Below are 26,717 nucleotides of genomic sequence, written 5' to 3'. Positions count from 1 at the left end.
TCTGGCTTCTAGTATTTTCTCTCCATTGTTTTTTTTTCCTTTGTTCTTTTGTTCCGTATTATGAAGGACATTTGCATGAAAACAAGATTTTTGTTTCTTAAGAGTTCATCTGCTCCTGCTGTTTATTCCCCACCTAGCCATAATCCTCCATTTGTGACATCTCAATTGGTGGCTGTGCAAATGATTATGATGTCAAAGACAGGATTATGACTTCAGGTGAGAAACAAACCGCAGGAACTGGTGAACTTATGAGAAATGCTCATCTAGATTTTTCTCTAACCATTTTTATGTTAAAAAGCACAAGAGAAATGCAGACAGTAGATTATATATGCTTATACAGAATAACTGATGCATAAGCAAATTGTGTTGTACTAGTGAGTAACATGACAAATCTGTTCTTTAAGTTGTGTTCAACTGTTCTTACTCTCTAGTTTCATCCACAGAAAAATACAATAGTGGGATAATATCCAGGGACAGTGCGATTAGGTCACAGCTACTTGGGTTTTGCCGTATTATCAATCTTGTAATGAACGTTTTCTGTATTCCTGAGTTGTAACACCGTGTCCTTAGTGTGATTATAAGGTTTGATTAAAAACAAAGTCAGGCCCAAACTGTAATTAAAAACATAGAGCCAAACTGTGGACTACCAATGAGTTAAGTGGGGTCCCTGGCGAGGGTGTGGTTTTGGACTAGATCAAGCTCTAGTTTGTGATACAATGGGTGGTTCTTGAAATTGCCCAAATTCTCGTATTTGTTTGTTTTTTTTTCTCCTATTTAACATTGCACTTCTTTTTTGTTCCTGAGGTACCCCACCTCACACTGCCACTGAAAACAGTTTCTCTGAAGGGTTTTTGCATGATACCTCCTTTTGAGATTTGTTGTCTGCAGTTGGAGTCCTATGACAGTAATTAGCTTGCATAGCTGCAGGTGTGTGCTACTGTCCATTGACTAGTGGGAGAATGACATTTGCTAAAAAAACCTTTACAGGTATGAGAATTATAATGCAAGGTGTGTGTGATAACACCAGCTGACGTAACTAATACCTGAGACTATCTCTTTGGCAAAGTGAATGGTGGGCTCTGAGGAGATTGCTCAACCAAAACCTCATCCAGGGAATTGGCTTGTTGGCTTCTGCTGCTGAAGGTGTTAGTGGTGGTTGCCACTTCTGCTAGCTAATACTAAGGTTATTACGTTAGCAATTTTCAGTTAGAAAATAGTTTTTCCCTTTCTGTGTTATTTCAAGAATGGCTGCTTACAGATGCATTGTGTATTTCTTTTGAGGCATTTGGCAATTTTTGGGTGTAGTTTGTGAAATTAAATGCAAGAAATTGTGTTATGCTGTATGCATGTAATACTGTCCTGTGTGTCATACTGTGAACTAGGTGAAAATAGGAGGGAAGAGAGGAGTTAATAATCACAGAATTAAAGAATACTGAAAGTCATCCAATCCACAAGTTTGATATTTGAAGTACTCCCAGCTTCAGAGAAACCATGGGGAGTGGGGTTTTTTAAACAGATTTGAAGTAGTTATCTTCAGGAACCCAGTAATTAAAATCACAAGTTGGTAACATTTTTATTGCAAGCAATTCTAGTGGTGAGATTAACATTAGATAATCTTATCATGAAATAACCAGGCACCCCATGATGATCTGACAGATGAGAGGCTGCACAGAGCTTCTGGTTCCCCAAGGGCTGTGATTGTTTTACGGTTTAATCTTATGATAACTGTGCTTTGGTTTTGCCCTTTTCTAAGGGTTTCCTACAGTACACATTCCCCCCACCCTCTCGTAAATTTGTAATTTAACACCACTCTAGGAAATGGCAGATCAGCATGAAACTATTAATCTTATCTTGTATCATGAAACAGACACTGATCCAAGAGATGTGATTATTTTGCTTCTGGTCATTATCCAGACAGAAAACTGGGCTTGGGCATTTGTATCATCAACACTTCTGTCATCAGAAAGCAAAAGATTTAAAAAACAATGAGAAATTCTAGAATCAATCTTGTTTAACATTTCATGCCAAAAATACTGTGTGGCACCAAACTCCTTTTACTGGTCACTTAGTGATCAGCTGCGGTATTAAAGCCCTCATTTCTGCTCTATGTCTACAGCTTCATTTCCGAGGCATTTAAAGCATAATAAAGGACCTGAATGTCAGGCATGAGGGCTTTAAATAATCTGTAGTGATTTTAATGAGTTCAGTCACAATTGCCACAGGTTTGTCGTGCTTCATAAGTATTTCTGAGATGGAGCTTGCAGTCAGACTCTCTGCTGCCAAGTTGCTTTTCGGTCTTTTGAGGAGGATGGAAACTGGCTCCTGTTCAGTCCTGCAGAACTGAATCTGCTTTAGCTTGAACTGCTCTGGAAATAGCCAGCTGCATCCCCTCCCCTCCAATGAAATATGTTGTGAACAAGAAATTCAGTTTTAATTTGTATTATGGTTCAGCTAATTAAAGAAAACCCATTTCAAATACCTTACTGAACCAATGTGATTTGGCTTGCTTCTTTTCTTTACTCTTGGCCATCGCTTTTTTTCTCTCCACTCAGTTCTGAATACTTTCAGTTTCATATCTTCTCTCTCATCAAGTTTGTGGCACTTGAAAAGATGCATTTAATATGTAAATGTTACAATCCCTTTTTTACTTCTCCGTTAACATAGACCTTCCTGCTCTACAGCAATATTTGGGAAGAAGTATTTTATTTTTCTTTTACTGTTTACAAATCCCAAATGTCTTTACAAATATGGAAACACGTGGTGAGAATTTCTTCTCTGCTCAACTGGATGGTTCAACTCTGTTCCTGGAGGGAGTGAATTTTACTGCTGACCTAATTCTGCTCCCGTTAGAGTTGGCACTGACTGGTTTTAGAGATTTTCAGCCTCAAAGCATTACTATTCTTTCTTGAATCCCGAGTTTAAGAAGGAGAGCTGAAGTGCAGCTCTTTCAGATGGAATAAAGAAGGCTTAAGCCTGGTACTTGGAATACATTTATTAACTAACTCTATCCAAAGAAGTGGCCTGGGAACCCAGATAGAGGAACCTTCACTCTGTGACAGAGTTTTGTCAGAATTTCCAAAATTGATACTTTTTTGCATCATGCAGTGTCTCTGCTTTCTGCATCACTGGCTGTTTCTGCTTTATTCATTTGTGCAGGTTTATTGTACAGATGGAGTTAACAAATTGGGGAATGGTAAATATATATATATATAAATTTATATATTAAATATATATAAATGCAAACTTCTTCAGTTTTCCGGGGGGGGAAGCCTTTCAAAAATTGGATCCCTATTTAAGAATAATTAATGTCAAATTTTGGTGGTTGTATCTGCCACACTAATTTCAGTCAAGTGGGGAGCTGATTTTTATTTGTTTTAAATGCATAACAGGGTACAGGTTGGAAAGAGCACAGGAGGTATGAAACACTTGGTCATAGCTGTAGAGCCAGTGCTCTTAGATTGGCACAGAAAAATAAAATAATGGTCCTTTATTAAAAGGAAGGCGTATATCTCCATTCAAACTTGGACTGTACCATAGGGGTTCATAGTTGGAAACTGTCCCACCATGTCCCCTGTCCTTCAGCTTCTAAGCAGGGCATATTGGTGACTATTAATGTAACACTATAAACACATACTTCATTATTTTTCATATGTTTTTGTGCTTATGACAAAGGCCTGGGTTTGTGCAAGGGTTTCTTTTCAGGCTGTTGCAAATGCTTTTAGACTTGTGAGCTTTTCTAAAGTAAACTCACTTAAATAAACCTGTGGGTGGGGTTTTACTTGGTCGGTCTCTCCAGACTGCAGTGTCTCAGAGTGAAAGTGATAGCCTCACAAGGTCACCGCTGCCCTGGAGTAGTGGAGGGCCTTTCAATTTATGCTTGGTCATGCCCTTTTAACTTAATGTTCTCCTTCACACAAGCTGGTAGTGATGGATGTCCATTCAGACAACCTAATGGCCTATGGTAACTATAGAAGAGCCTTTATATCAATATTCTGCAGCTGAGACCCATCAGGATGGACTGTCAAACTTCTACACCACACCCAGGACCATTTTATGCAAATAATAGCTGTGATACCATTGCTATACTTTATGGTGTCAAGCAGGACTGTAAAAAATCATTTCCGTAGGTCAAGAGGAAGTTGATCTTTGTAGCTTGATATATCAGAGGTCATTTCCCTCTGTCAGCTGTTGCTACCTTGAACAGTACTAAACCCACTGCAGAGTGACCTCGGCTCTGAAGGAATCTCAGCCATAGATAGAAAGCCTGCTGGGAGATCCTCAGTGGCATTTCAAGTGTGGCAAGAGTATTCTGAAGTCAGCAACTTCATGATGAGCTTCAAAAGATAACAGCTGGCTTACCCCCGGTGAATGAGAGATTGGTATTTGTTTCATGCTTGCTCCTACTACTCAGTTCAACTTCTCCTGCAATCTTTCATTAGTTAATTTATGTACCTGTTTGAGGTACTGCAGGCCTACCAAATAGAAAACATTTCATTTCGCACTGAAATCCAAGCCTGTATGCCAAAACGACCTGAATTTTTATGTTCAGACTCTGAGCCTTCCAGACTCAAGTGAGATAGTTTGCCTGTGTTGCTTACAGGTCTCAGGGGATACCTGTCCAATGCGGAGACTGTCACATTAGGTAACAGTTTGAGATACCTTGCTGTGAATCTGTTTAAGTGAAACTTCTCCAGGGCTTACTGTGTTTTCCACGAAACTTCCAGCTACATGTGTTCTTAGTCAAAAAATTGTCATGTCTTTTTCATTTGTGGAGTGCCATTTGCACTTTCATGGACTTCCTATGTAACTGTAAACTAAGATGCTGACTTCTGATAAGAAATGGAGCGCTCGCTAATGCAAATCTTATTAAACTCATTAAAGGTATGTGAACTAACAGTGGATGAAAAGACTGAAGCAGGAACTGGAAACATAATATATATGTAACGTCTGCCCATCATGAAGTTGTGCCATTGTTCAGAGAATACTCAGCATTTCAAGCTCCTTGGTAGCAACTTCAGTGTTACTTATCTACCAGTTCATCCATCTGTATGTTGCATTGTACCCTTTAATGTGTAAGGAGCATATGTGTTTTCTTCAGTATTACTGTAAAACAGAAATAGTTTGTGTTCCCATTTTTATGTAGTCTAAACAGGTTAATTTGTTATTTCCTCACATCTAAAGACGTTGTTCCTGGTAGTTTAGTCACCTTGGCATGACATCAAGTTTTGGCATGACAGCAAGTTCCTACGTGTTAGGTGCTGTGGACTGGCCGTTTTAGCTTCATTTCTAGTGACAGAGACATAAGTCACCCCAGGTATACTACTCTTGTGTTTACTGTGGGTTATTGGGGTAAAAGCATGCAAGTTGTGATCTCAAAGCTGATGAGACCATGAGCAGTTGGTGTCTAAGCCTTTACTAAATGGCATATATACTGGTTTTTCAAAACGTGAAAAGGTCAAGTACCATGGCTCTGACTTGATTCTTCTAGAAGATTTTCTTAATTTTCTGCTGCTGAGGCTGTTTAACACAATTGTGGGGCTGTCTGTTGTTCTGTCTTGCAGAGGCATTTGTCCATTACAAGCCAGATGTTGGTGCTTTGGTCTTGTTCCGGTCTTTGTTCTGAAGAGCAGCTTCAGAAATAAAGCAGCTTTACAAAATAAAAGAGTCCTCCTAAAAAGCTTTTATTTCTTACGTGAAACTTCTTCTTTGGCAAGCTGAAGAGAATCAGCCTGTCTTTAATGGGATTGCATTGAAATGTCTGCAACTGTTGTTGTCATTTCTTGGCATGATCGTTACTTGAGGGGCAGATTAGAGGTCAATCAGCCACAGCCACTGGGGCGCCCACAGCTAGCCTCAGGATACTCCCTACAAATGTAAGATCAAAAGGGCAGGCCCATGAAAATTACTGTTTACTTTTTATGAATTATTTCCCAGAGATGGGATCATTAGCAGAATCTAAATGCCAGCTGCCTCCTAGTGCAAGGACACTCCTGACAGAGTGCGCTTGCTTGGGTACACCTTTCCACACTCTTAAAGTCAAAAGATTATCTGTTTCTGCTTTTGTGTGATTTCTGTATTATTTATAAATAAGTTTCTGGTTGTTTTTCCCCAAAACACTGTCACTACTTCTGAACATGCTTATAATTGTTAGATGTCTTCCATTTCTATTGTTTGTGCAGCAAAGGTATTTCAAAGCCTGTGTTCATACCCCAGGGACTCGGCAAGAGATGCTTACCTTCTGAAGGAAGTAAAACTTTCTGGTAATTTTCCTGAGTGAATAGTAGCTATGACTTAAAATTCATAGCTGGCCAGTGGGTACCACAGTTACCCCTAGTGTAAATATGGGGGACAGGTGAATATTGGCTGTCATGGTGAAGTACATGTTGGCAAATGCTGATTCAATGTCTACTCCTGTGGTAATCTTCACATATCAAACTCTATGCATTCTTATCCGCATAAGTATCTGGCTTCTGTTTGATCACAGTAATCAGGGCTATTTAGAAAGGCTGCAGTGTGTTTGCCCTTTTGTCCTGTGTCTGGAGCTATGAAAGTGTGGCTTTGGAGCAAATGTTGATTGGATTCGAAAAAGACTGGCAGTAGCTAGGAACGTGTAGCCCCTGATATGGTAAACTTGTGATTCCAAGTAGAAAACTGTTTGCTTTTTAAACTAACTTTGAAAAAGTTACCTTCAAGGACCCAATACATGGTGGCTATTACTCTTTAATGAAAACCAATATGAACTTTCCTCTTATCATCCAACATGTTACTACCCTTAATGTGAAATAATCAAATGCTGCCCAGCATAGGAATGAAACTAAATCTGGCTGGTAACCAAAATAAAATCCCTTATAGCTATTTTCGTATGTTCTTAAAATGTGTGCTGTGAGATTAGGCAGTTGTCTTTTTTTTTTTTCCCTTTTCTGCTATTTTTTTTTTAAGTTAAAAAAAATCTGTCTTGCAGTCCCCTCCTATGATAAAATGAAGAAAATCCAATGTTATATTCCTTTATCTAAATCCTCATCCTTCCTAATCTGCCTAGACATTTTGGAAAGGTATGCTTTTACTTATTTGGCATGATGTTTTCTCAATGTCATTGGTTTTTTTGGCTTTCATCTTGACAGCAGTAGATAGAGAACTTCTTGCTAGCATTTAAAAGGATAAACTGAACATCTCCTTTCCATCTTTTCCTCTTGCTGTTGGATAGAGCTCAGAAAACTTTTTAATCCTTGCAAAGCAGTGAAAGTGAAAAGGGAATGTGTCTGCAGATGAGTGAGGTTGCTGGGTCCTCCATAGGGGTCTGCAAGTGACCCCTCTGCAGGAGTGTGTCTGGGGTTTATTATGGCAGCATTCAGAAGGTTGAGGCACAGATACTATAAAAATAAGCCTGTAGAGGCACAGTTTAGGCTTGTACTGAGCTGCACTGAGTCTCCAAAGTTTTCTGCCATATGTCTTGGACTTCTCAGGTTAGATCAGCCCTAAATGGAGAGGTCTGTACACCTCCCTTCAGTCATGCAGCCATGCTTTCAGGTTCATGAGATGTCAGAGGGCAACTGATTCAGAGCCAGGATGGGGCATGCTTGCTGCATGTTTCTTGCAGACTTTACACTGAGGTGGTATCAGGTACCTAACTGTGCTCACCATCTCAGGTATCTTTGCTGTTGATATCTTCTTGTTCTCATAGTCATCACGGAAAAGAATGGTTTTAAGATACCTTTTATTGCATCTGTGCTTTGGAGGCTATTACATTCCCTCTCTTCTTCTTATAATGTGCCACAGAGGTCCTTAAACCTCCAAACTGAAGTAGTACATCTTGAAGCCAATACCCAAATCCAGATGGGTCTCCCCAGCGCTGTTAGGATGGGAGGATGGTGGAGGTCCCTTCTCCACCCAAGTGCTAATAAATGCAAAGGTATACCTGTCAACTGATAGCTGTTAAATTAACATTTCCATTTCCCTTATCTTTACACGCAGGTGTATATGTGTTGGGAGAGGGGCTATTTTTGGCTGTACTGTAGGAAAGCCTGAAGGTAATGAGCTGTGCATAGTAAATCTTGCTTAGTCCATAATTTCCACTACATTTCAAGTTAAGGGCCTAAATTAGGGTTAGTGTCAGACTTGCTCTTTTGCTATGTCCTAATTTTGTTTTAAAAGCACATAGCTAAGGACTTTAATATGTTTTAGATTCAGTGCTTGTAAGTTATACTAAAATCCCTCGGGGAGCCAAAATAACTTATTAAAACCTTGCAAATGTTTTTGACTGCTGCATTCTATTATTTTCCATTCCAGTGGTAGCATACAGCCTCTGCTGCTGACGGGTGGAGGAACGCAAACCTCCAGGGCCCATTAGACTTAACTTGTTTACTGCATTGATATCTATATGTTAAATGACAAGAGAGTTCAGGTTATTGAATAATTTAAAATTCAGCTCTAATTGGTGTCATATGACCTGGAAAAGGCCATGGATGACGCCAGGAGCATGCTGTGAAACTCTTATAAATAATTCATAAATTAGATCATTCATTTGCCTGGATGTCTTGTTAAATGCAGAAGTTTGTAAGTAATAACTGATGATATAACACCTGTAAGTATTTAGTTCATATGCTGGAAGGTAATCTACCTTGATGATCTTCTAGCAAAACCTGCCAGAGTACGAGAGTTAATTGCACTAGGGAGAATGCACTACATTTATTTGGGATGGGCTTTGGCAAGGCATACCGTGCAGATGTTGCATTACGCATTCTCTATCAGCTAGACAACTATTCTGTGTATGCCCATGTTAAAAATGCAGCTCATCACTCTTCTGCCCTTATTTCACATGAACTCCAAATGCACTGGGAAATGGTAGTGACCTGCTCTGCTCACATATAGTATAGTTTCTGAAATATTTATCTAGGTCTTGAACTACTGATTCTTCAGTAAAATAAAGGGCAGAAGTAAAAAATTGAAGTCAGAAAATTGTGATTTTTCGTTTTTATAATGTTGGCAGCACATTGAATGTTAATAGTTAGACCTGGTGCTGTCAACATTAGTATACTGGCATTTTCCTATAGTGCAAACAGGAACGATAGTTTTGTTTCGGAAAGCAAACATATTTGCTTAATTTTAGTGGTCATGTATTGCATTGCCATATGTAGGTACTGTTTGGGCTTAATGGGCATTCTGCTCACAGTGACTTCAGGGCTCAACGTAGAGGCTCCTCGCTTTAGTTTTCTTGGAGCACTGTATTATTAATGACTGCCTTATCAGCCAGCGTAAAACCAGGTTGCTGATCTGAAATGGAAGCATTTGTTAGAGATTAGCTACAATATTTGTGTAGCTGCAGAAGAAGGGTGGCATGTTTATTAATGCAAAATATACACTTAAAGCTGAGTGCCAGCAAATGCTCACATGCCACTTTGACTGCAGGTTTTTTGTGCACCTGGCATTCCAGCTCAGACCCTCTTAACAAAGAGGAGGGAAAAAACTGAAGGCAACACAAACATAGGAGGTGTTCCTCTGCTGTCAGCTCATATCTACAGATTCACTTTTTTGTGATGTGAACCTATTCTATTATTTCTTTTTCTGTTATTCGCTACACCTGTTCACTGTATTGAGTTCAGTTGATTTTTACAGGAAAAATAGAGGCTTGTGACTGTCATTCATGTACTGATTCTTTGAACTGAGACCGCTTGTTTTATTCAGTGAATATGGCAATCATAGCCATACATAATTTCTACAGAAAATGGTGCTTTATTCCTTGCTTGAAAAATGGTCAGTTTACCTTCCAAGTTATCTACTGTATTTATCTTAGATACTGACAGAGACAGTTGCTGAACTGTTATGTGGGCACTTTGTTATGATATTAGGTTACTTATGGTAGAGATTTTAATAAAGGATTATGTGATTTAAAAAAAATATAATTGATAGACTCCAGTGGGTCTTACTAATTTACTTCAAAATCTTTACCTTTTATATTCTCCTTGAAAAATTCTTACAGACTCTTGGAAAGAATAGCTCCTTAATCACTCGTAATGCACTTCAAATAGTCGTATCATTTGAAATAATTGTCCTTAAAATGGCATTTCTGTTGCCCCGATATTCTACCTGAGCTTATTTATAATATATACTTCTCATTCTACTGACAAGAGCAAGTGCTTATACTGTCGATAGACCTGCAAACCGAAAGCCAAGCTTTATTCATGCGAGACCCATACATCAGCAATGCATAGTGGAGACTGAGTTCTGGGTTTAAGATGTATACCCTAGTGAGTGAGTCAGCTAGATCACTAACAGAATCATAGAATTATTTAGGTTTGAAAAGACCTTTAAGATCATTGAGACCAACTGTTAACCCAACACTGCCAAGTCTACCACTAAACCGTGTCAGTCCTGCATCTATGCATCTTTTAAATACCTCCAGGGATGGTGACTCCACCACTTCCCTGTGCAGCCTGTTCCAATGCTTGACAGCCCTTTTGGTGAAGACATTTTTCCTAATAAATTTTGCTGGAGCCTGTCCAAAGGAAAGCAATGAAGCTGGTGAAGAGTGTAGAGATACATGCCCTTGGTGCTCTTAAAGGTGCCCCTGTATATACTAGCCTCTCATTTGTCTATTTTGAAATTTTTGCATCATCTTTAAATACCTGTAATTCTCTGGTTTTTGCTTCTGTTCATTCTTGGCTTTGTCCAGGGTCCATGCTCAGACCAGCACAGTAGACTGAACCTGCATATTCCTCCCTCTGTTTCTACCCCACTAAAGAAATCCTAGAGCTGAAAACCCATGTTAGAGAGATGTTCCGAAGATACAGCTGAGTACAGTTTTAGTTCATTGTCTCTTTTTTTTTTTTTTTTAATTCAAATATATTTTAGCTACAAACTGCAAACCCAGGTGCTATGGGTTAACCACTAACACTGTTAACACCTGTAGGAATTCTGTTGTTCACAGTATTTTACTAGAAGCCTAGCTTTTGTCCTCAGAGAGCAAGACTTTTCAAGGTAATGATTTTGGGCTGTTTCTCAAACATGTTTTGTACATGCAGAGCTACCAGTGAAGTCTGTCAGGACCTTGCCTGTGTTAAGATTGTAAGATCTGATCAGTTACTAGTTCACCTCTTGCAGTACAAAGCCCTGTGTGCTGGAGTCAGTCTGTAAATGCATCTCCTCTGCTAGTGCTGTGAATTAACACTGCAGAGCACACAAGTTGCATTTAAGAAGAATTTGCACAGATTACAATGCTGTGTGCATAAAACTGGTGCGCTGTTTGTCTGTTTGTAGGAAGTTTTAAGGACTGGATGTTTGTTTAAGCTCTGCTCTGAATCCCTGAGCAAAAATTACTGGGATTGCAGTAAAGATTTCTTAGAGCTCCCCACTTGTCTTTCTCTTTAAACCCCCCTAAAGATTATTTGAACTATTTTTTAATATCTCCTTGTTTCCATGCAAGGCTTTCACATCTGATCAAGTCTTATTAACTCCATATGTTGCAAGGAACACTCTGAGTTTGTTTGTTTGTTTAAGCCTCAGTTAAAAGAAGTTGGGTCTTTAAATACCGTACAACAAGCCTGGAAGAGCTCCATGGAGGGGAGAGCACAGCTGTTCCATCATGGTCCGTCATGGTTTCCATGTGTCCCATAGGCATTATCTTTCTTAAACTCATCTTGCAAAATTACCTGATTCCTTATGCTTGTGTGTCTTTAGACTCACGGTAATAGGTGGGTGTTTGGATTTTTATTTTTTCCTTTTTTTTTGTCTTTTTTTTCCCCTTCACCTGGACTGCATTTTACATCGTACAGGTCTGTCATGGCATGCTCCTGTCCCATCTGATCCCTCGTAAGTGTAAAAGTCCCTTTTCTCTGCCACCTCTACCATCCAACTGTAGTTTTCAGTTAAAGCATTTGCAGAAAAACACAAATTGCTGAAAAATTTGATGACTGGCTTCTGACTCCTAATAGTTATTTTTCCTGTGGGGTTAGACCCCGCAAAGTACTGAGTAGCTGTCAGAGGCATGCTGGAACTTAGTCTTCTGCCTAACATGACCGCCTTCGAAAGAATACAAAAGCCCCACTTGCATTCAAAGACATTAATGAGAATTTTTCCCCCCTGCAAACATATTGTAACTGTGAAATAACATTAAAGTTTCTCTGCCTTGTTATGAAGTCTTTAAATGTCAATGCCATTTCTGAGACCATCAGGGCAGATTTAATGGTGGCCAAGGTCAACAAATGCTAACTGGTACCTCTCTTTTAGGGCCTTCAGGGACTCTTAATAGAGTCTCAGCCATGAAGTTAATTTGCGATGTGGACCTTTATTCTTAAACCTGCTACTGATGATTATTTTGTACCATCTTCATTTGTGTGCTTAGCTTTCTTAACATTCTCTTGTCTCTTCAGTCAATAAACCAAACTGCTAAAATACAGAATTTCTCAGTTATTTCATCTTTCGAGTCTTCTCTTTTTTGCTCTTTTTTACTTCTTTTTATGGGCTGCAGAAGGATAGGTGTATGCTTTCTGTAGGCCACCCTAAGCTGCCAGCTCTGGTAGGATCCTATAAGAATACCTCCAGGTCTGCCACCTTCTGCTGTCCTGGAGGCTGGGAAACTGGCCGTTTTGAAAGCCTTTCTTTCTCGGTGCCCTAAATGCTTCATTAACAGAAGCAGGTGAGGTATGAAATGAGAGACAACACATAACCATGCGATTCTCTTACTTTCCTTTTTTTTTGTAATATTTCTCCCTGTTTCTGGTCATCCCTTTATGCATTGTCTAATTTAGATTAAAAGGGCTTTGTAGCCTTTATTTGTCTACAAAATACTGCAGACAAGGATGGCATGCTAGAAATAATAAATAACCAAACTCCGTCTTTTTCTGCTCAGTTGCCCTGCCAGCCCCTCTGACTTTAAAATATTTTAATGTCCTGCACTTTTCACCCAGTCCAAGCACCAGACTTTGCTCAGACATTTAGCACTGACATTAATGCAAATGCCTCCAACTCACTGGGCTCTTTAAGCAAACTGTGACATCCTTGGCTTTCAATCACATGGCAGGGAGGATGTATTTGTAGCTACAAACCTGGAAATAATAAAATATCAGTATTCAGGTGCTAATCCATGTTAATTTACATTCTGTGAAGTCTACAAGAAACTTGTAATTGGTTGTCTTGAAGGGCAGCAGAGTATATTTGGTATTTTGTTTGTTTATAAAAATAATTTAAATTATACATATAAACACTGCATAGATGTAGATTATATCTCTCTTCTAATCATCGCTGGACACTCGCTTGCATTCCTGAATTCTAGTGTTTCAAGGCTTGCTGACTGTCTTCCACTCCATGTGGTAATACCTATCTATTGTAAGTGTGAACAGAGTGCAAATAAGACCTTTCTTTCCATCAGTGGTTACCAAATTTCCCTGCTATACCACTTTCACTGCAGCGGTTTTGTTATCTTTAACAAACCTGTCTTCTGTAATTAAAAGAATTAGATCTTTGTGGAAGGTCCCAAAGGTTGTAGGAGTTTAAATTCAGCACGTTATTGAAATTAATGCGCAGGACTAGCAAAATAAATGAGAGTACCTGATTCACTGCTGTTCTGATGTGCATGAAAACTCAAATGTTTAACTGCCTACATGAACCATAGTGCAAAGATACTCCTGGATGTAAGTAGGATTTTGATGTCTCTTACATAATATCCATGAGTATAACAAAACCACTAGAATTTGCTTGCACTGGGTTGACAAATGTGAATTACAGTTGCTTCCTTTCTTCAGAGTTTTATCAGAGTATAATCACTTGCCCAGCTTAATTGAAAAATCACTTACGTTTATAGCTGAACTTAAACATGTTTTGTATTTAAATGACAGCTTTTGATGTACAACCATTTTTTACAGAAAGTAGTTGGTTTTTATCTGTGTTTCTGTAAAGATATTTCAGAAACTCTCATCAAATTTCCAGCGGTAAGTAATATCCTATTCAGTGCAAGGTGAAATGTTTTACATCAAATCTCCTGCTGTGTAATGGCCAATCAAAGAGTATTTATAGTGGCTGAATGGATTTTTTGGCTCAGTATTCAAAATTAAACATTTTCAAACCTTAACATTTAATGTTTTTTGCCACTCTTCAAGTTGATTTTATGTAACCCTAGATGCTCACAACTACTTGATACTCTGAAGTGACTCATTTTATGCTGAAGATCCTGCAGGCAGTAGTTTTACATTTATTACAATTGCGTAGATGGAATGAAATGTAGATTTGATAGCAGATTCATATCTGTCTTCTGATGAACATTTTCTCGGGTTTGGCTGTATGTCCATCTGCATGATGCATCAAGTTATTTCTGAGAGAACACATGTACAAAGTGAAATTAATGAGCAAAGGTAAATTTTGGTAATTCACAGGAAATTGTTTTTCTTATTGCAGGTATCCAGTAAGAAGAGCTTATGCCAGCAACCGTCTTTGGAGCTGGATGGTTCCTACTTGGGTATTGGGGGATCTCAAACTTTGCATAAGAACAGTAAAGCATCAAAGGCTGGAAGCCCAGCCCGTGTTGCATTGCCTCAGCCTTGCAGAAATAATTATGATTATGGGGCTGAAATTCACTACAACCATCAGGAATCTCTGAAGGAATATCCAGTAGAAAATGGCTTGCACAGGAAGTGGAACAACATAATTTCCCCAGCCAAACAGAGGAGCCCTCGCCATGTAAAACCACCTCAGGAGATTGACCAGAAAGCAAATGAATTTCACAGCATGTGCCCTCTACAAGTCTGTCATGGTTGTGCCTGCAAGCAAGGAGGATGCTCAGGGAGCATGCAGGAGAGCCACCAGGTCAGCCAGGTACTTAGAAAACACTCTGCACCAGTTCACAAAACCTGTGATGATTCTAGGCTCTCTCAGGTTTCTGGGCTGAATGACAGTGTGGACTCTAGGAAAAAAGAAACAGAGAATGCTAAAAGGTTATATGAAGAAAGAAGGCAGAAGCTGCTTCTGCAGAAAATGGAGCTGGAAATTGAAAAGGAACGAGTCCAACATTTACTGGCTGAGCAAGAAGCAAAACTGCTCCTGAAACAACAGCGGCTACACCAATCCTGTATGGATTATAACAGGTGATTTTGAGATTCCTAATTTGTAACAGATTTCTAAAATTCCTAATGAAACATGGGCCACAGTTAATTAAAGTGGGAGAATGGAACTGATAAAATAATTAAGACCTATAGCACAAATTTTCTCTAACCGTGATTTAGAGGAGAGTAGACTTACTAGTATGTTAGCATATAGTGTTGGGAAACAGCATGACAGCTGTGGAAAGCAGCAGAGGAAAACAGTCGGGGGTAGAAAGAAAGGCGCAAGAAAAGCAGTGCTAAAAGACTAGGTAGGGAAAGAGACGCAGCAGAAGAAAATGAGAGGTTGATCTTACTGCAGGTATTGAAGGAATACAGACATTTGCCAAGAGAGCAGTGTGAGCACAGAAGACATATATGTCATTCCCCTTCTTTCCTTGAAGAGGTCAGTTTTGAAGCATTGCATCTTCCTAGGTAGGGACTGGACAAAGTGTATTTTACAGGAAAGGAGATAATTTTATGTATATGTGGAATATATATGTATGGAAACGCAATGAAGCTCTGTGTAGCAAGGACGTTTTTTTTCCCAGTGGTGTTTGTGGAAGGCAGAATGTGAAGGCTGAGGCACAATACATGACTGAAACTGTAAGAATAGAAATATGGGATGTGGCTTTAAAGGCCTATGAGTTAGTTGCAGAGATAAGGTAACATCTTAGTGACACTGTAAATGGGGTCTCTGGGAAAGAAGGAGAAACCAGTTTATTGGTTATCACATTACTAGAGTGGAGAGGGTGCGTTAAAGGGAGCAGGTTAAAGCAAGTTGAATTAGCCAGTGTAACTCAGTTGAGCACTAGCATTTCAGCATTAGGAAGGGAAAGAAATGGGGAAAACTAGCAGTCTTTTGGAAGAAGCTATAGGAGGGTTTCATGGGGATGCTTATTTTGATACCGTTTTAATATGGCAACTGCTGACAGCATCCCGTGAGAGTATGCATTACATGACCCACTTCATACATTCAGATATTATAACCACCATGTACGAATTTATCACTTTTTCTTCTTAATCACAGCCACCTGGTTACCTTGCAAACTGTGACAGAGAATACGGAAAATTAGGTGTTTGTTTTGGGGGTTTTTGTTGTTGTTGTCTTGGTTTGTGGCTTGCATTGAAAATAAGGTGTTTATATGGCTTTAAAAATACTTGTCTTAAAGGCAATCACAAACTTGTGTGTTGAAAATGAGGTTACAAACAAAGGATTATGACTTCAGGTGAGAATTAAGTAGGAACAGATGGATTTTTAATCATCAAATACCTTAATTCTGCACATGCATCTCTTTAATGAAAAACAAGTGGAATATGAAGGACATACAGATCGAGTTTTTTGGTGGTTTTGTTTCTCATGGATTTTTTTCAGCATTTGAGCCCAGAAAAAAGTGAACTTACGATAGATATCTATGATAATGTGCTTGTTAATGCCATTATGCCTATTTTAGCTTCTGGTTTTTCTTTTTCGTTTGTTTTTGTTTTCCCTGAAAAAGCATCAGGATTTACAGAACTCTAGTTACCTGAAAGAATTCTGTGAAACAAAATCATAGATGATCAATCTGAGGATTCAATATTTTTGTGATCTCTTTTCAGAGGTGCAGGTAAAAGCACATTTGCCATATTCAGTCTAAGTAAAGCATCTAGAATATAGCACACTTGCTCTTGAAAATATTCAGTGTCTTTAGAATTAAGCACCTCCTGTATGAAGATAGGCTGAGGAAGTTGGGGCTGTTCAGCCTGGAGAAGAGAAGGCTGCGTGGAGACCTCATAGCAGCCTTCCAGTATCTGAAGGGGGCCTATAGGGATGCTGGAGAGGGACTCTTCATTAGAGACTGTAGTGACAGGACAAGGGGTAACGGGTTAAAACTTAAACAGAGGAAGTTTAGGTTGGATATAAGAAGGAAATACTTTCCTGTTAGGGTGGTGAGGCACTGGAATGGGTTGCCCAGGGAGGTTGTGAATGCTCCATCCCTGGCAGTGTTCAAGACCAGGTTGGATGAGGCCTTGGGTGATATGATTTAGCCTAAGGTGTCCCTGCCCACGGCAGAGGGGTTGGAACTTGATGATCTTAAGGTCCTTTCCAACCCTAATTATTCTATGATTCTATGATTTACAGGTAAATCTCTTGGGCATCACAGTTCTGTTTCAGTTCTAGGTGTATAACTCGATAACAGGGTAATTTTATATACTACAAACAATAAAAATTTGTTTAGCTAAGCTCAAATACCTTTTGCTTCGTTGTCAGGAGGCTCTAACCTAGTTCATGCCTTAATATCATGACTGTTTAAAAAAATATTATAACAAAAATCCATTTCCAGATAGTGTTTATTTTTGTCTGTCCTTCTGCATGGGTGGAGTGCTGGTTAATGTCCATTCTGAGCTGCTGAAAGTATTGTCATTGAATGACAAGTAAAGGTCTGACCATTTGTAATTATTAGCTATTAAGTCTTCTGCTTTTTTAGCAGAAGTACAAACTGATCCTTTTTTTTGGCCACACTGCATCATAACTGCATTTTAATTTCCCACATTTCCCTATTTAGCCTCAAGTAAGCATAGTGCTTTGAGTTTGCAGTTTCTACTGCAATAGTTGTTCAGCTGTCAAAAATGGTGCGTTTGCTGGGAAAGGGGCAGTTCAGTGACTCCTTGTGATGCCAGCAACACCAGAGTAGACAATTATGGGTAAACATATGGGTAAACAGGTATGTTATTCAAATAAAAAGTACCTCTACTGTTGATTTTTCTATCTTCATTGGAGAGAAAGAAAAAGGTGGGGCTATAAGAAAAAGGCTCAGCTGTAAGCTAAGCCCAACAAGGATGTTTGTTACTGGATACTGTGCCCATTTTCTTAAGGGAGCTGGTCCTTGGAAATCAGTAAATGAAATTTTGCTTATCTTTTTCCCAATGGTAACCCTTAGAAGCAAAGGCACTGGACATAAGTCAGCCTTCCAATACAAAAATATATTTGAAACTGTGCAAACAGTCACGAGCGCTGCATTTAATGTGATGAAGTGCTCTGTTTGTAGGCACACAACTCACCTTACTGTGGTGAGTTTCTGGTGTGATGATTTGACCAGCTACAAAACCAGCTAATTCTGCTTTTTCAGGTTTAGAGGCCACATGCCTATTTCAGAAGATGTGCCCATTGATGAAGCACCGGGAGAACTTGCTGTGATGATGAACAGCAAGAGCATGGGGCTAAGGTAATTTCTCTTTTCACTTCTAAGTACTTCACAGTGTCAGTATATCTTCTTGACAGTGGTGCTGTTGGCTGCCAAGTCTATTTGTTCAGGTGTTTGTTTCAGATTAGGAGCTTTTTTCTGCAGGAAAGGTAAAATTCATTGGCTGTTGCATTTTAAGTGTCAACTCAGTAGTTATGCTGACCTGTTTTTACTCAAGGTTTAGGGATTGACTCTCTGTAGGGTCTGTAGAGGTTTTGTGTGTCATCTCTTAAAGACACTAACCTAGCCCAGTTCAAAATTCACAAAATCTTAGCTTTTGTTCTTTGTTTTAGGTACTGCCTGTTATTTTTTTTTTCAATTACGATCAGGACATCTCTTTAGTTTGGATTTGTACCTGATGTAAAAAAATACATTACCCTTTAACTCACTGATAGAAATGATCCTTTACACTTGGTGACAGTTCCTTGTTTCTCAAACAGTGCTGAGTTGCCCCTCTGCTTCAGAGTGATCAGAGCAAACTGACACTGCAATAACTGGAATTAGAGTTAAGCCAGTTTCCAGCTCTTTATCTCAATTTTACATGCTATTTAAAACTTTAATCAATACACGATTGTGTTTTCTTTCTGTCCCATCCATTTCCTGTTAACACTGGGAGAATATTCAGGCTCATTAGAAAAGCAACAAATAAAAACTGAATTTGATAGGGTTTTTCTCCCTTTCTCAAGAAATAACATCTCTTTGTTCTGTGCTTTAACTATAGATGTTCATTTGAACAAAATGTCTTCAGGTGGACAAGATGAACAGCTGTCCTTTGAATGGCCTCGTCTTTAGGGACTTCAAAATAATAACCTTTTGTGTCCATTAGGGGAATACTGGAAGAACTGTTAATTTATTTATAAAATAAGCATCCAATATTTTTTTTTCTTTTTTTAAATCATTGTGATACTGATTTTATTTTTTGAGATTCCTCTTCACTGGAAAGGGATAAGACTCTTTCTCCATAACAACAGGAGTTATTAGTTTCCTTGGAATACTTCACTGCTTAACCAGGTGTTTGGCTGCTGTGAGTTACTGGCATATCCTCATTACATTCGATGCATTTTTATTTTCACACTGACTGAAGTGATCGAAATGTGATCACTGGTATGTTTAAAATGCAGTAGCATTAAGTGCCTTGGAGGAAAAATGTAACCTAGAACATCTGTAGGGCTTCTTGGCAACAGTTTACCAAAAACCTGCAGAAATCTACACAGCCTAAGCAGGGAAGATGAGGAACTTGTGCCATTAATAAAACAAGAGTTCCAGATTTCAGAAGGTTCCCCTCCGTCTCTTCATTCCCCTCGTTTAATTTACTGTAATTTTTCAAAGTGAGTATGTGTTCATGCAGTCTTAAGCCATGCCAGCTGGTTCTGAAGTTTGGCAGCAAAACACTTGGAAGTTTTTCTTCCTGTATGCCATCTTCAGTTTTGCAAAGGTTACCAGATGAATGCTCCCTAAATAATTTACTCTAATGTAAGGCTGAAAGAGGCTATGGAAGACAAGTCCATTTGTCTCTTTTATGCATTTGAATATGTAAGTGTTTTCTTCAGTATCAAGGGAGATTTTGCAAGTGTGTGGCTTGAGCTTAGAAGGAGGAAGAACTGGTAGGCATGCATCTTTTAACAGTGTCTTTTGGAGGGTTTATTATTATTATTATTATAGTTGTTATTTGTTTTTTAATTGACCTGCCAAATGGTTCTTGTGACAGCAAATACTATCAGAACCCTAATTGAAAAACAGCCTTCTCTGACTTCCAGTTCATACGTAAGAGCCCCTCTAGCAAACCTCACAGCATGTAACTTGATTTCAGTCTTCAAATAAGCCGATCTTAGCTTAAAATTATCCTGGTGTTTTAAAGGAAATGGTGAAAGTCCTTTAAAATACTAAACTTGCTGAAGTGAGATACTGGAGTTTAGAAGTAAAATAAATAATATAATCAAGAACTGAAAAACATAGGGTTTTTTATAATTAACAGCTCATTTTGAGTTAATTATCTACAATTACGAAAATCTAATTGCAATTTATTCTCTACTATCTGTGGGAAGAATTGTAGGCAAGGGAATGTGCATCACTGCCAGGCATAAATGCTATAGGATGGGTAGAAATAATAGAGGAGCCCTTAATGAAAAACAAAAAGCAAATAGGAATGTGCAGCTGTGCCAGGGTATTGAAAGGTAATTGTAGTCAGAAATGAGATACATACTTTAAAAGGCATCTTGTCATCTCCTGTAGGGATTAATTTTTTCCCTCCTTGAAAAAGGGGGAAAAAGATTCCACAAACAAATACAATACAGAGGTTGATTTCTGGTACAGAATTTGGTTATTGTCTGTGAAAAAGGGAACTTTTATCTCAGAGATTACTACAAAGCATAGCCAAATTTTATAACAGATGCTTGTTTCATTTTCTCTTCTGAATTATGATCATTATGATCTTTTAGTTATCAAAGTCAGCTAGCATTGTCCATCTCAGCATCTTTGGATGGTCTTGATACGAATTTGCTGTATTTGCAAGTGTTGAATTTGTCACTTTCCTGCTGGGTATGTTGAGGAGCTGTTGGGAAGAAATGTGTCCGTCCCTTTTCCTGCTGCAGCTGGGCCGGCATATGGGGCCTGAAGAGTCTTCAAATGCAGGATCTCGAGTTCTCTGAGGTGCAGCAGTCAGACCAGGTTTTATTGAGGATGGTTTTCAGTAGCTTGTAGTGCTCCTAACTGAGCCCACAGCCAATTTTCAGCTATAGAGATAGTAACTTGTACAGTTAATGGCAAGTTGTCTGCCTGTATAATTTCTTTTCAAATCTGCCCCAGTGTGCAAGACGCTTTAAAATATTCAAAATAAAAACATAACCTGATGCATTTGTTTAGCATAAAACAGCCTTTTACAAAGCGCTTTCCATCTCCCAAACGCAGATGCTTGGTACATGCTCAAGTACCCACTCCATGCGTATTCAGTAGGATCAATACACCCGGCACCTGCTTTTGTGTGTGCTCCTGATGTCTGCATCTGGGAGAGGAATTTCAAAACAATCCACTCTGTTCACCTTTATTTCATCTCAATGATGGATCTGAATGTCATGAAAATCAGCCCTTTTTAATAGCACCAACTAGAGAAGATGCAGTTTGCTACTTTGCAAGCCCCCCCCCTTCTTAGAGTTGTGCTTTGTGCCTAAATCTTAACGTACAAGATGCCCTGCTTTTTGCCCTGCTGTACGGCTCTGCCAATACAGCTTTCTACTGGCCTTCTCTCTAACCTGCGTCTTTTCCTGAGATTTCACACAACAGTGCCACTGCACCTTGACACTGACCTGTGCAAAACATTATGAATAGGAATACAGCAGCTATCGGATGGCTTTAGTTATCTGCAGGCACTCTTTCAATGTGTGCTACCTGGTTAAAGGATTTCTTTCCTGGAGTATTAAAGATTTGCAAGTGGAATTTGCCACCTTTAATTCTGTTGAAGGCTTTTTTATGTTCATGTGCTTCATTCTGTATCACCCGCATGTATTTTCTTTCCAGTTTGTATTTTTAGTTAGTTGAAAATATCAAATGCAGAATTCAGCAGTACTTTCCCCCACTATCTGAATGCACATTGCTATGGTGATAGTTCCAGGAGGGAATGCTGTCAGGGGTCTTTTAAAAGATTTTTATGTTTATGGTGTAACTATTTTTATTATCTTGTGATAGAAGGTGACAATTATCTCTTGCTCCTTGTTTAATGCTTTGTTATGAACTTGATTTTTTCTGAGGCTTGTTAGACATGCAGGCATCTTTCTATGGTGATGTGAAAGCGTACTTCAGTGTTTTTGTCCAAATATCCAAGGCAATTAAATAGACAGAGGAACGCAGGCTAGCAGCTCCCCCTGCTGTTCTAGGCATATCCAGGTTTGTTCACACAATACCCCCCTCCAACTAATTTAAGAAATGAAATAAAAATCACATGCAATCACATGTGACTTGCACCATCCCCATTACTCCTGTGTTTGAAGGGAGTTGATAATTAACAACCAGTGGCAGTGGTAGCACCCATTCGGTTTCCTATTTGGAATGTTATTGTCAGTTCTTCATGGCAGTATGTGTCACCTCCTGTTACTCTTGTCCTGAGTCGCTGGAGGGGAAACCATCACCAGTGCCATAAGTGGTTTCCCAGGCTTCTGTTCATCTGTAAAATGTCCTTGGTCTGCTTAGTACTTGGCCAACTTTTAGGAATGTGTTGAATACAGTTTGCTGGGATTTTTATTTTTCATCTCTTTGCTGTTTTGGCAGACTGGCACATTAAATCGGTCTGAAATCAACTGTGCTTACAAATGGCCCATAAAATCTGTGTAGCTGGAAGCCACTTACCCACTTGTTAGTGCTCCTTTTAACACCCAAGTTACTTTCTTGTTCCAGATAATTTTACATTGAAGTTCGCATCATTTTTAGATAGGATATTTGTGGAGCGAACACTTCTTTGGCCAGTAAAAAAAGTGCTTGCAGAACTGCCAGTAGCGCAAATGCTGAATTAGGTGCAGATAATGAGTTTTTCTTTCTCTCGTGGTGTTGTCTGGCTATATATAGGCACCGCATCCCTCCAACAGATGGCTGCCAGGGTCTGTCGTGATGTTAACAGGAGAGTGTAGTTGGAGTGAGGTGTGCGTTTTTGCTTCTTTAGTGCCACGTGCAGGCTCTGAAGGTAGTAGGTTCTCATGATCACATATGCTGCACACAGCAGTATTACACGATTCCCATTACGGTCCAAAGTAACCTTCAGCAGGAAGCCTACTGATAGACGAGGTATACGGTGTAAGCAGGAGATACCGTAAGTAACCTCCATAGGCAGATGGAGCCAACCTGTAGGTGAGGTCTTCGGAAAGCACGGGAACTTTGGTGTTAGAACACTTCTAAGCGTAGGATAGTAGTCAGTGAATAAAACTGAAGTGCTTTGGTATTTTCACGAAAAGTTGCATTTCTTGCCAGTTTTGCGCATAGGTAAGGTTCTGCAAAATCACATATCAGAACTGAAAATGCTCAGAGATTCTCTTTCTTTGGGTTGAAATATTTAAAATTCATGCATCTCCTGAAGGAGTTTGTTCCTTGCCAACACTTGCAGACAGTGAGAGACATTTTTGCAAGTCATTTGCAGATGCCTCCTTTACAGGAAAATGTAGACACTGTTAGTTTACTGCCTGAATTGAATTTTGAAAACCTGAACTCTATTTTTGTAAATTGGAGTGGATTACTTTTTTCAGACAGATCGTTTTGTTACTTTTTATTTTGATATGTAATCCTGGATGAAGAGAAATTGATGTTTAATCTAGATATTCGTATGTCCCAGAAATCTGTCAGTTGGAAAAGTTAAGAAAAGTCTGATAAAACAAAATGTTCTGGAAGGTAGTTTTAAATTAAGAGATTTTAAACCCACCCGCTCAACTTTCACACCGTTTAAAAGCTTATATCAGAACTGATGACTCAAGACTAAGAACAAAAGCTATTGGCATTACAAAGTTAAGCAAGAAATCCTCTGTACCCTGCTGTTCTGGCCATGATCACAGCTGCACTAAGCTAAAACCCACTTCCCCACCCTGCGGTGACCTTGGCTGCACTTCAGCACACAGAGAATTGAAGCAAAAGGCAAACTCCAGTAAGTATTAGATTCTTCCACTTGCAGATATACAGGCTACATATGAAGATAAGGGCATGCGTGCTCTCGCACGCTCTCCAGCTCTCACTTTCTCAGAAGTGGACTTTGGTATTTGCCACTGAATTATTCTGACATAAAACTTCCCAGACCATGCTGGTGTGCTGATCTGAACTCTGTGGCTTTGCATGGGTGCTGAGGCTTTGCAGAACTACCCATTATCTTCATAACAGTGCTAATTTTTGAGAGCCATGCAGAGAAAATTTTAGATTCAGCCCAGCTGATTTGTTCTTCACACTGCTCCTGCGGTGAAGAGGATTGATTTTTGTGTTTCTTTTGATATTTGGCTTCCTTTCCTCTGGTACTCAATGTTTCAGGCCTTAATCCCTTAACCTTGAATCTGAGCATCAAGGCTTCAGGTGGGATCAGGCCTTTTGATGGAGAGAGAATGTCTTTTGTTGTACCAAATGGTAGGGAGTGTTATACGGCAAGAAAGCTCTCCAGACGGTATATATTTTGCTGTTGTGTTGAAAGACTGTAAACAGAGGGTGGGTTTAGTGGGGATTATAAATAATCTAGAGGAAGGTGGGGTATTAGATGCAATGGAAAAGAGTTAATGACTTTTTCTTTAACATTTCACCAATAACCAGTCTATCATGACAGATGTGTACTGGGTTGCCAAATGCTATAGTCTGATTTGGGTAACGGTTCAAAGCTCAGCGTGTCATGGAAATGGCAGTGTGGTCCCTGATGGAGCAGGGGAAAAAAAGCTTTTCAGCTTCTCAAAGGGCAGTATTTGTGGAAGCAGATGCTTGCTTGCCCTACCCAGCATAAAGAACAGTTCTGCGGGCAGTCGGGAGAGTTCATACTGCTGGATTTTTATAGGATCATTAATTATATGTTATAAGGCAGCTAAGCATGGCATTCCTAACTCGATGAATTCCATTATGAATGGCCTTTTCATATTCTTCATCTCATTATATTAAATGCATGTGACCTGAAGTTTAGCTAAAGTTATTGTTCGGGTTAACTTTCATTTAGTGGTTGCCCTAATTTTAGAAACAGTATGATCTTTAGATTTTATAGAGAGACAGGGTTTTTTTCATGCATGTTTTTGCAGCACTATTTTAGATAATTTCTTTTGGAACTAGGTAGAAACCTCTGTGAGGTGGCAGGGAAAGGATTTAGTCACTCCTTGATTTGCCTGGAGATTTCTGTACCCATGTCCCTGGGTGACAACATCCAGTTACACGAATTTGGCTATCGTCTTCCTGCCAATAACTCTTAAAGCCTCTGCTCTGTTCCGTCTAGTCTTGCATATCTGAGTGCCTCCCTGACACATAATCCTGGTTGTTTTGCCTTCAGATCATTCCTAATCTGGCCAAAACAGAACTTCTTACTTCTGCTGCTGAATCTCTCTTCACTTCTGATTTTGATAACGCCACATCCTCCCTGTCACTCAGACTCATAACCTGGGGATCACTCTCTCCTGTACGCATCTCATCTACAGACAGCTATTGCAGCTTCCTTCTCCTTTGCAGCAAAGACATGCCTTCAGTGTGTCAACAGTTAAAACAGGATCCTTTGATCTAATCCTTCGTCTTGCACCTTAACTAATGTATTCTTTGACTGCTTAATGTTCATTCTCCTCCTTCAAAATAATTTTTCCAAATGGGTATCCTGGCTACTTATTCAGATCTTGCCACTGTTGCTTCTCCAAGACCCTCCTTGGAGGCTTGTCTACAGTATCAATCTGTAGGGCTCTGCAGAAAGTCACAAAGTTGTTCTTATTTTGTTTCTTGTTTTGTTTTCTCTAGCACCTTTACTCCTCCAGTTACCTGGGACTCAGTGCTGTGCTGCATGAACTTTCAGCCCTGTGCTCCTACCACATAACCTAGCTCTTTCTGGCTTTTGCAACCACTGAGTCATATCATGGTGACTTCTGCCTCTGTTCTGTCCTGATCATGTCTTTCTTGTTTCACCTCTTACCTCTTTAGGTCTTTTTTTAAACTATTTTTCCGAGATGTTTTTTCGAGTTTGAGTGCTATTTTTCCTCACCACCCTCAATCCTAATTTGATGAGTTTCAACCTAATGCATCTCTTCTGACTGACCACAGGGATGTTCTCTGCCTGGTAAAGCCTACCTAAAACACAAATCATGCTCAAAAAATATTACCAGTGATCTAGGGAGAGATCTCAACTGCAGTGACAAATCAGCTCTTCCATGTTGAGAAGTTTACGTATGCCTTCTAGCACACGAGTTTGAAATAAGACAATAAGCAAGTATCTAACTATGTCAGTAGTGCCAGGCTTCATCTCTTTGTGTAACTACAAAACTTCTGTTTGATTGATGCGTAGTTAATCCCTTTTTCTTTTTAACTTTGCGCTACCTTAACCTCCATCTACATCTTGCATACTTTTTTGAGAAAACCATATCTCTGAGAGGTTGGCTGAATTTACATGCTGGCTGTACTCAGTAGGACTGAGGTGGTTTGGCAACGCAAATAATGCAAGCCTCTAAACCCATGTCACAGTGTCAAAGTGGCACTGGTGACACCAGTGCTGGACAGACATTTCCAAACAGGTTGTAACAGACTGGTGCAAAAGTAGATTCCCAGGGCCTAACCGGTAGCAGTAGATCCAAGATGGGAAGAATTGCTTATATCTGGACTAACAAAAGTACATGGAGTATTTGTCACATTCAGTGTCTGGGGCAGGTAACCGATAGGACAGGATCTGGACAGAGCCCACACCTTCCCTGCATACAGCCTCATGCCAGGATTTCTTCCCTTTGTAGCTTCCCTTGATGCTGGA

The 26,717-nt window shown here is 39.4% G+C and overlaps 1 protein-coding gene across 4 annotated transcripts in view; it reads left to right on the top strand.

The window, feature by feature from the left end:
- Positions 1-26,717, top strand: part of KIAA1328 (KIAA1328 ortholog) — a 181,431-nt gene that overhangs the window by 100,134 nt on the left and 54,580 nt on the right. For all 4 annotated transcript variants that reach the window (XM_057408151.1, XM_057408148.1, XM_057408149.1 and 1 more), the window contains 2 exons: positions 14,386-15,071; positions 18,176-18,271. In XM_057408151.1, coding sequence (XP_057264134.1) covers positions 14,386-15,071; positions 18,176-18,271 — 782 coding nt within the window. The remainder of the gene's footprint in view (positions 1-14,385; positions 15,072-18,175; positions 18,272-26,717) is intronic.

Source organism: Pezoporus wallicus, unplaced genomic scaffold (genome assembly GCF_028554395.1).
Source record: "Pezoporus wallicus isolate ANWC-B61680 ecotype Strahan unplaced genomic scaffold, APGP_CSIRO_Pwel_v1 contig_6996, whole genome shotgun sequence".
Lineage (NCBI taxonomy): Eukaryota > Metazoa > Chordata > Aves > Psittaciformes > Psittacidae > Pezoporus > Pezoporus wallicus.
Note: the sequence above shows the minus strand (reverse complement) of the source record. Positions and strands in the feature narration are given on the sequence as shown.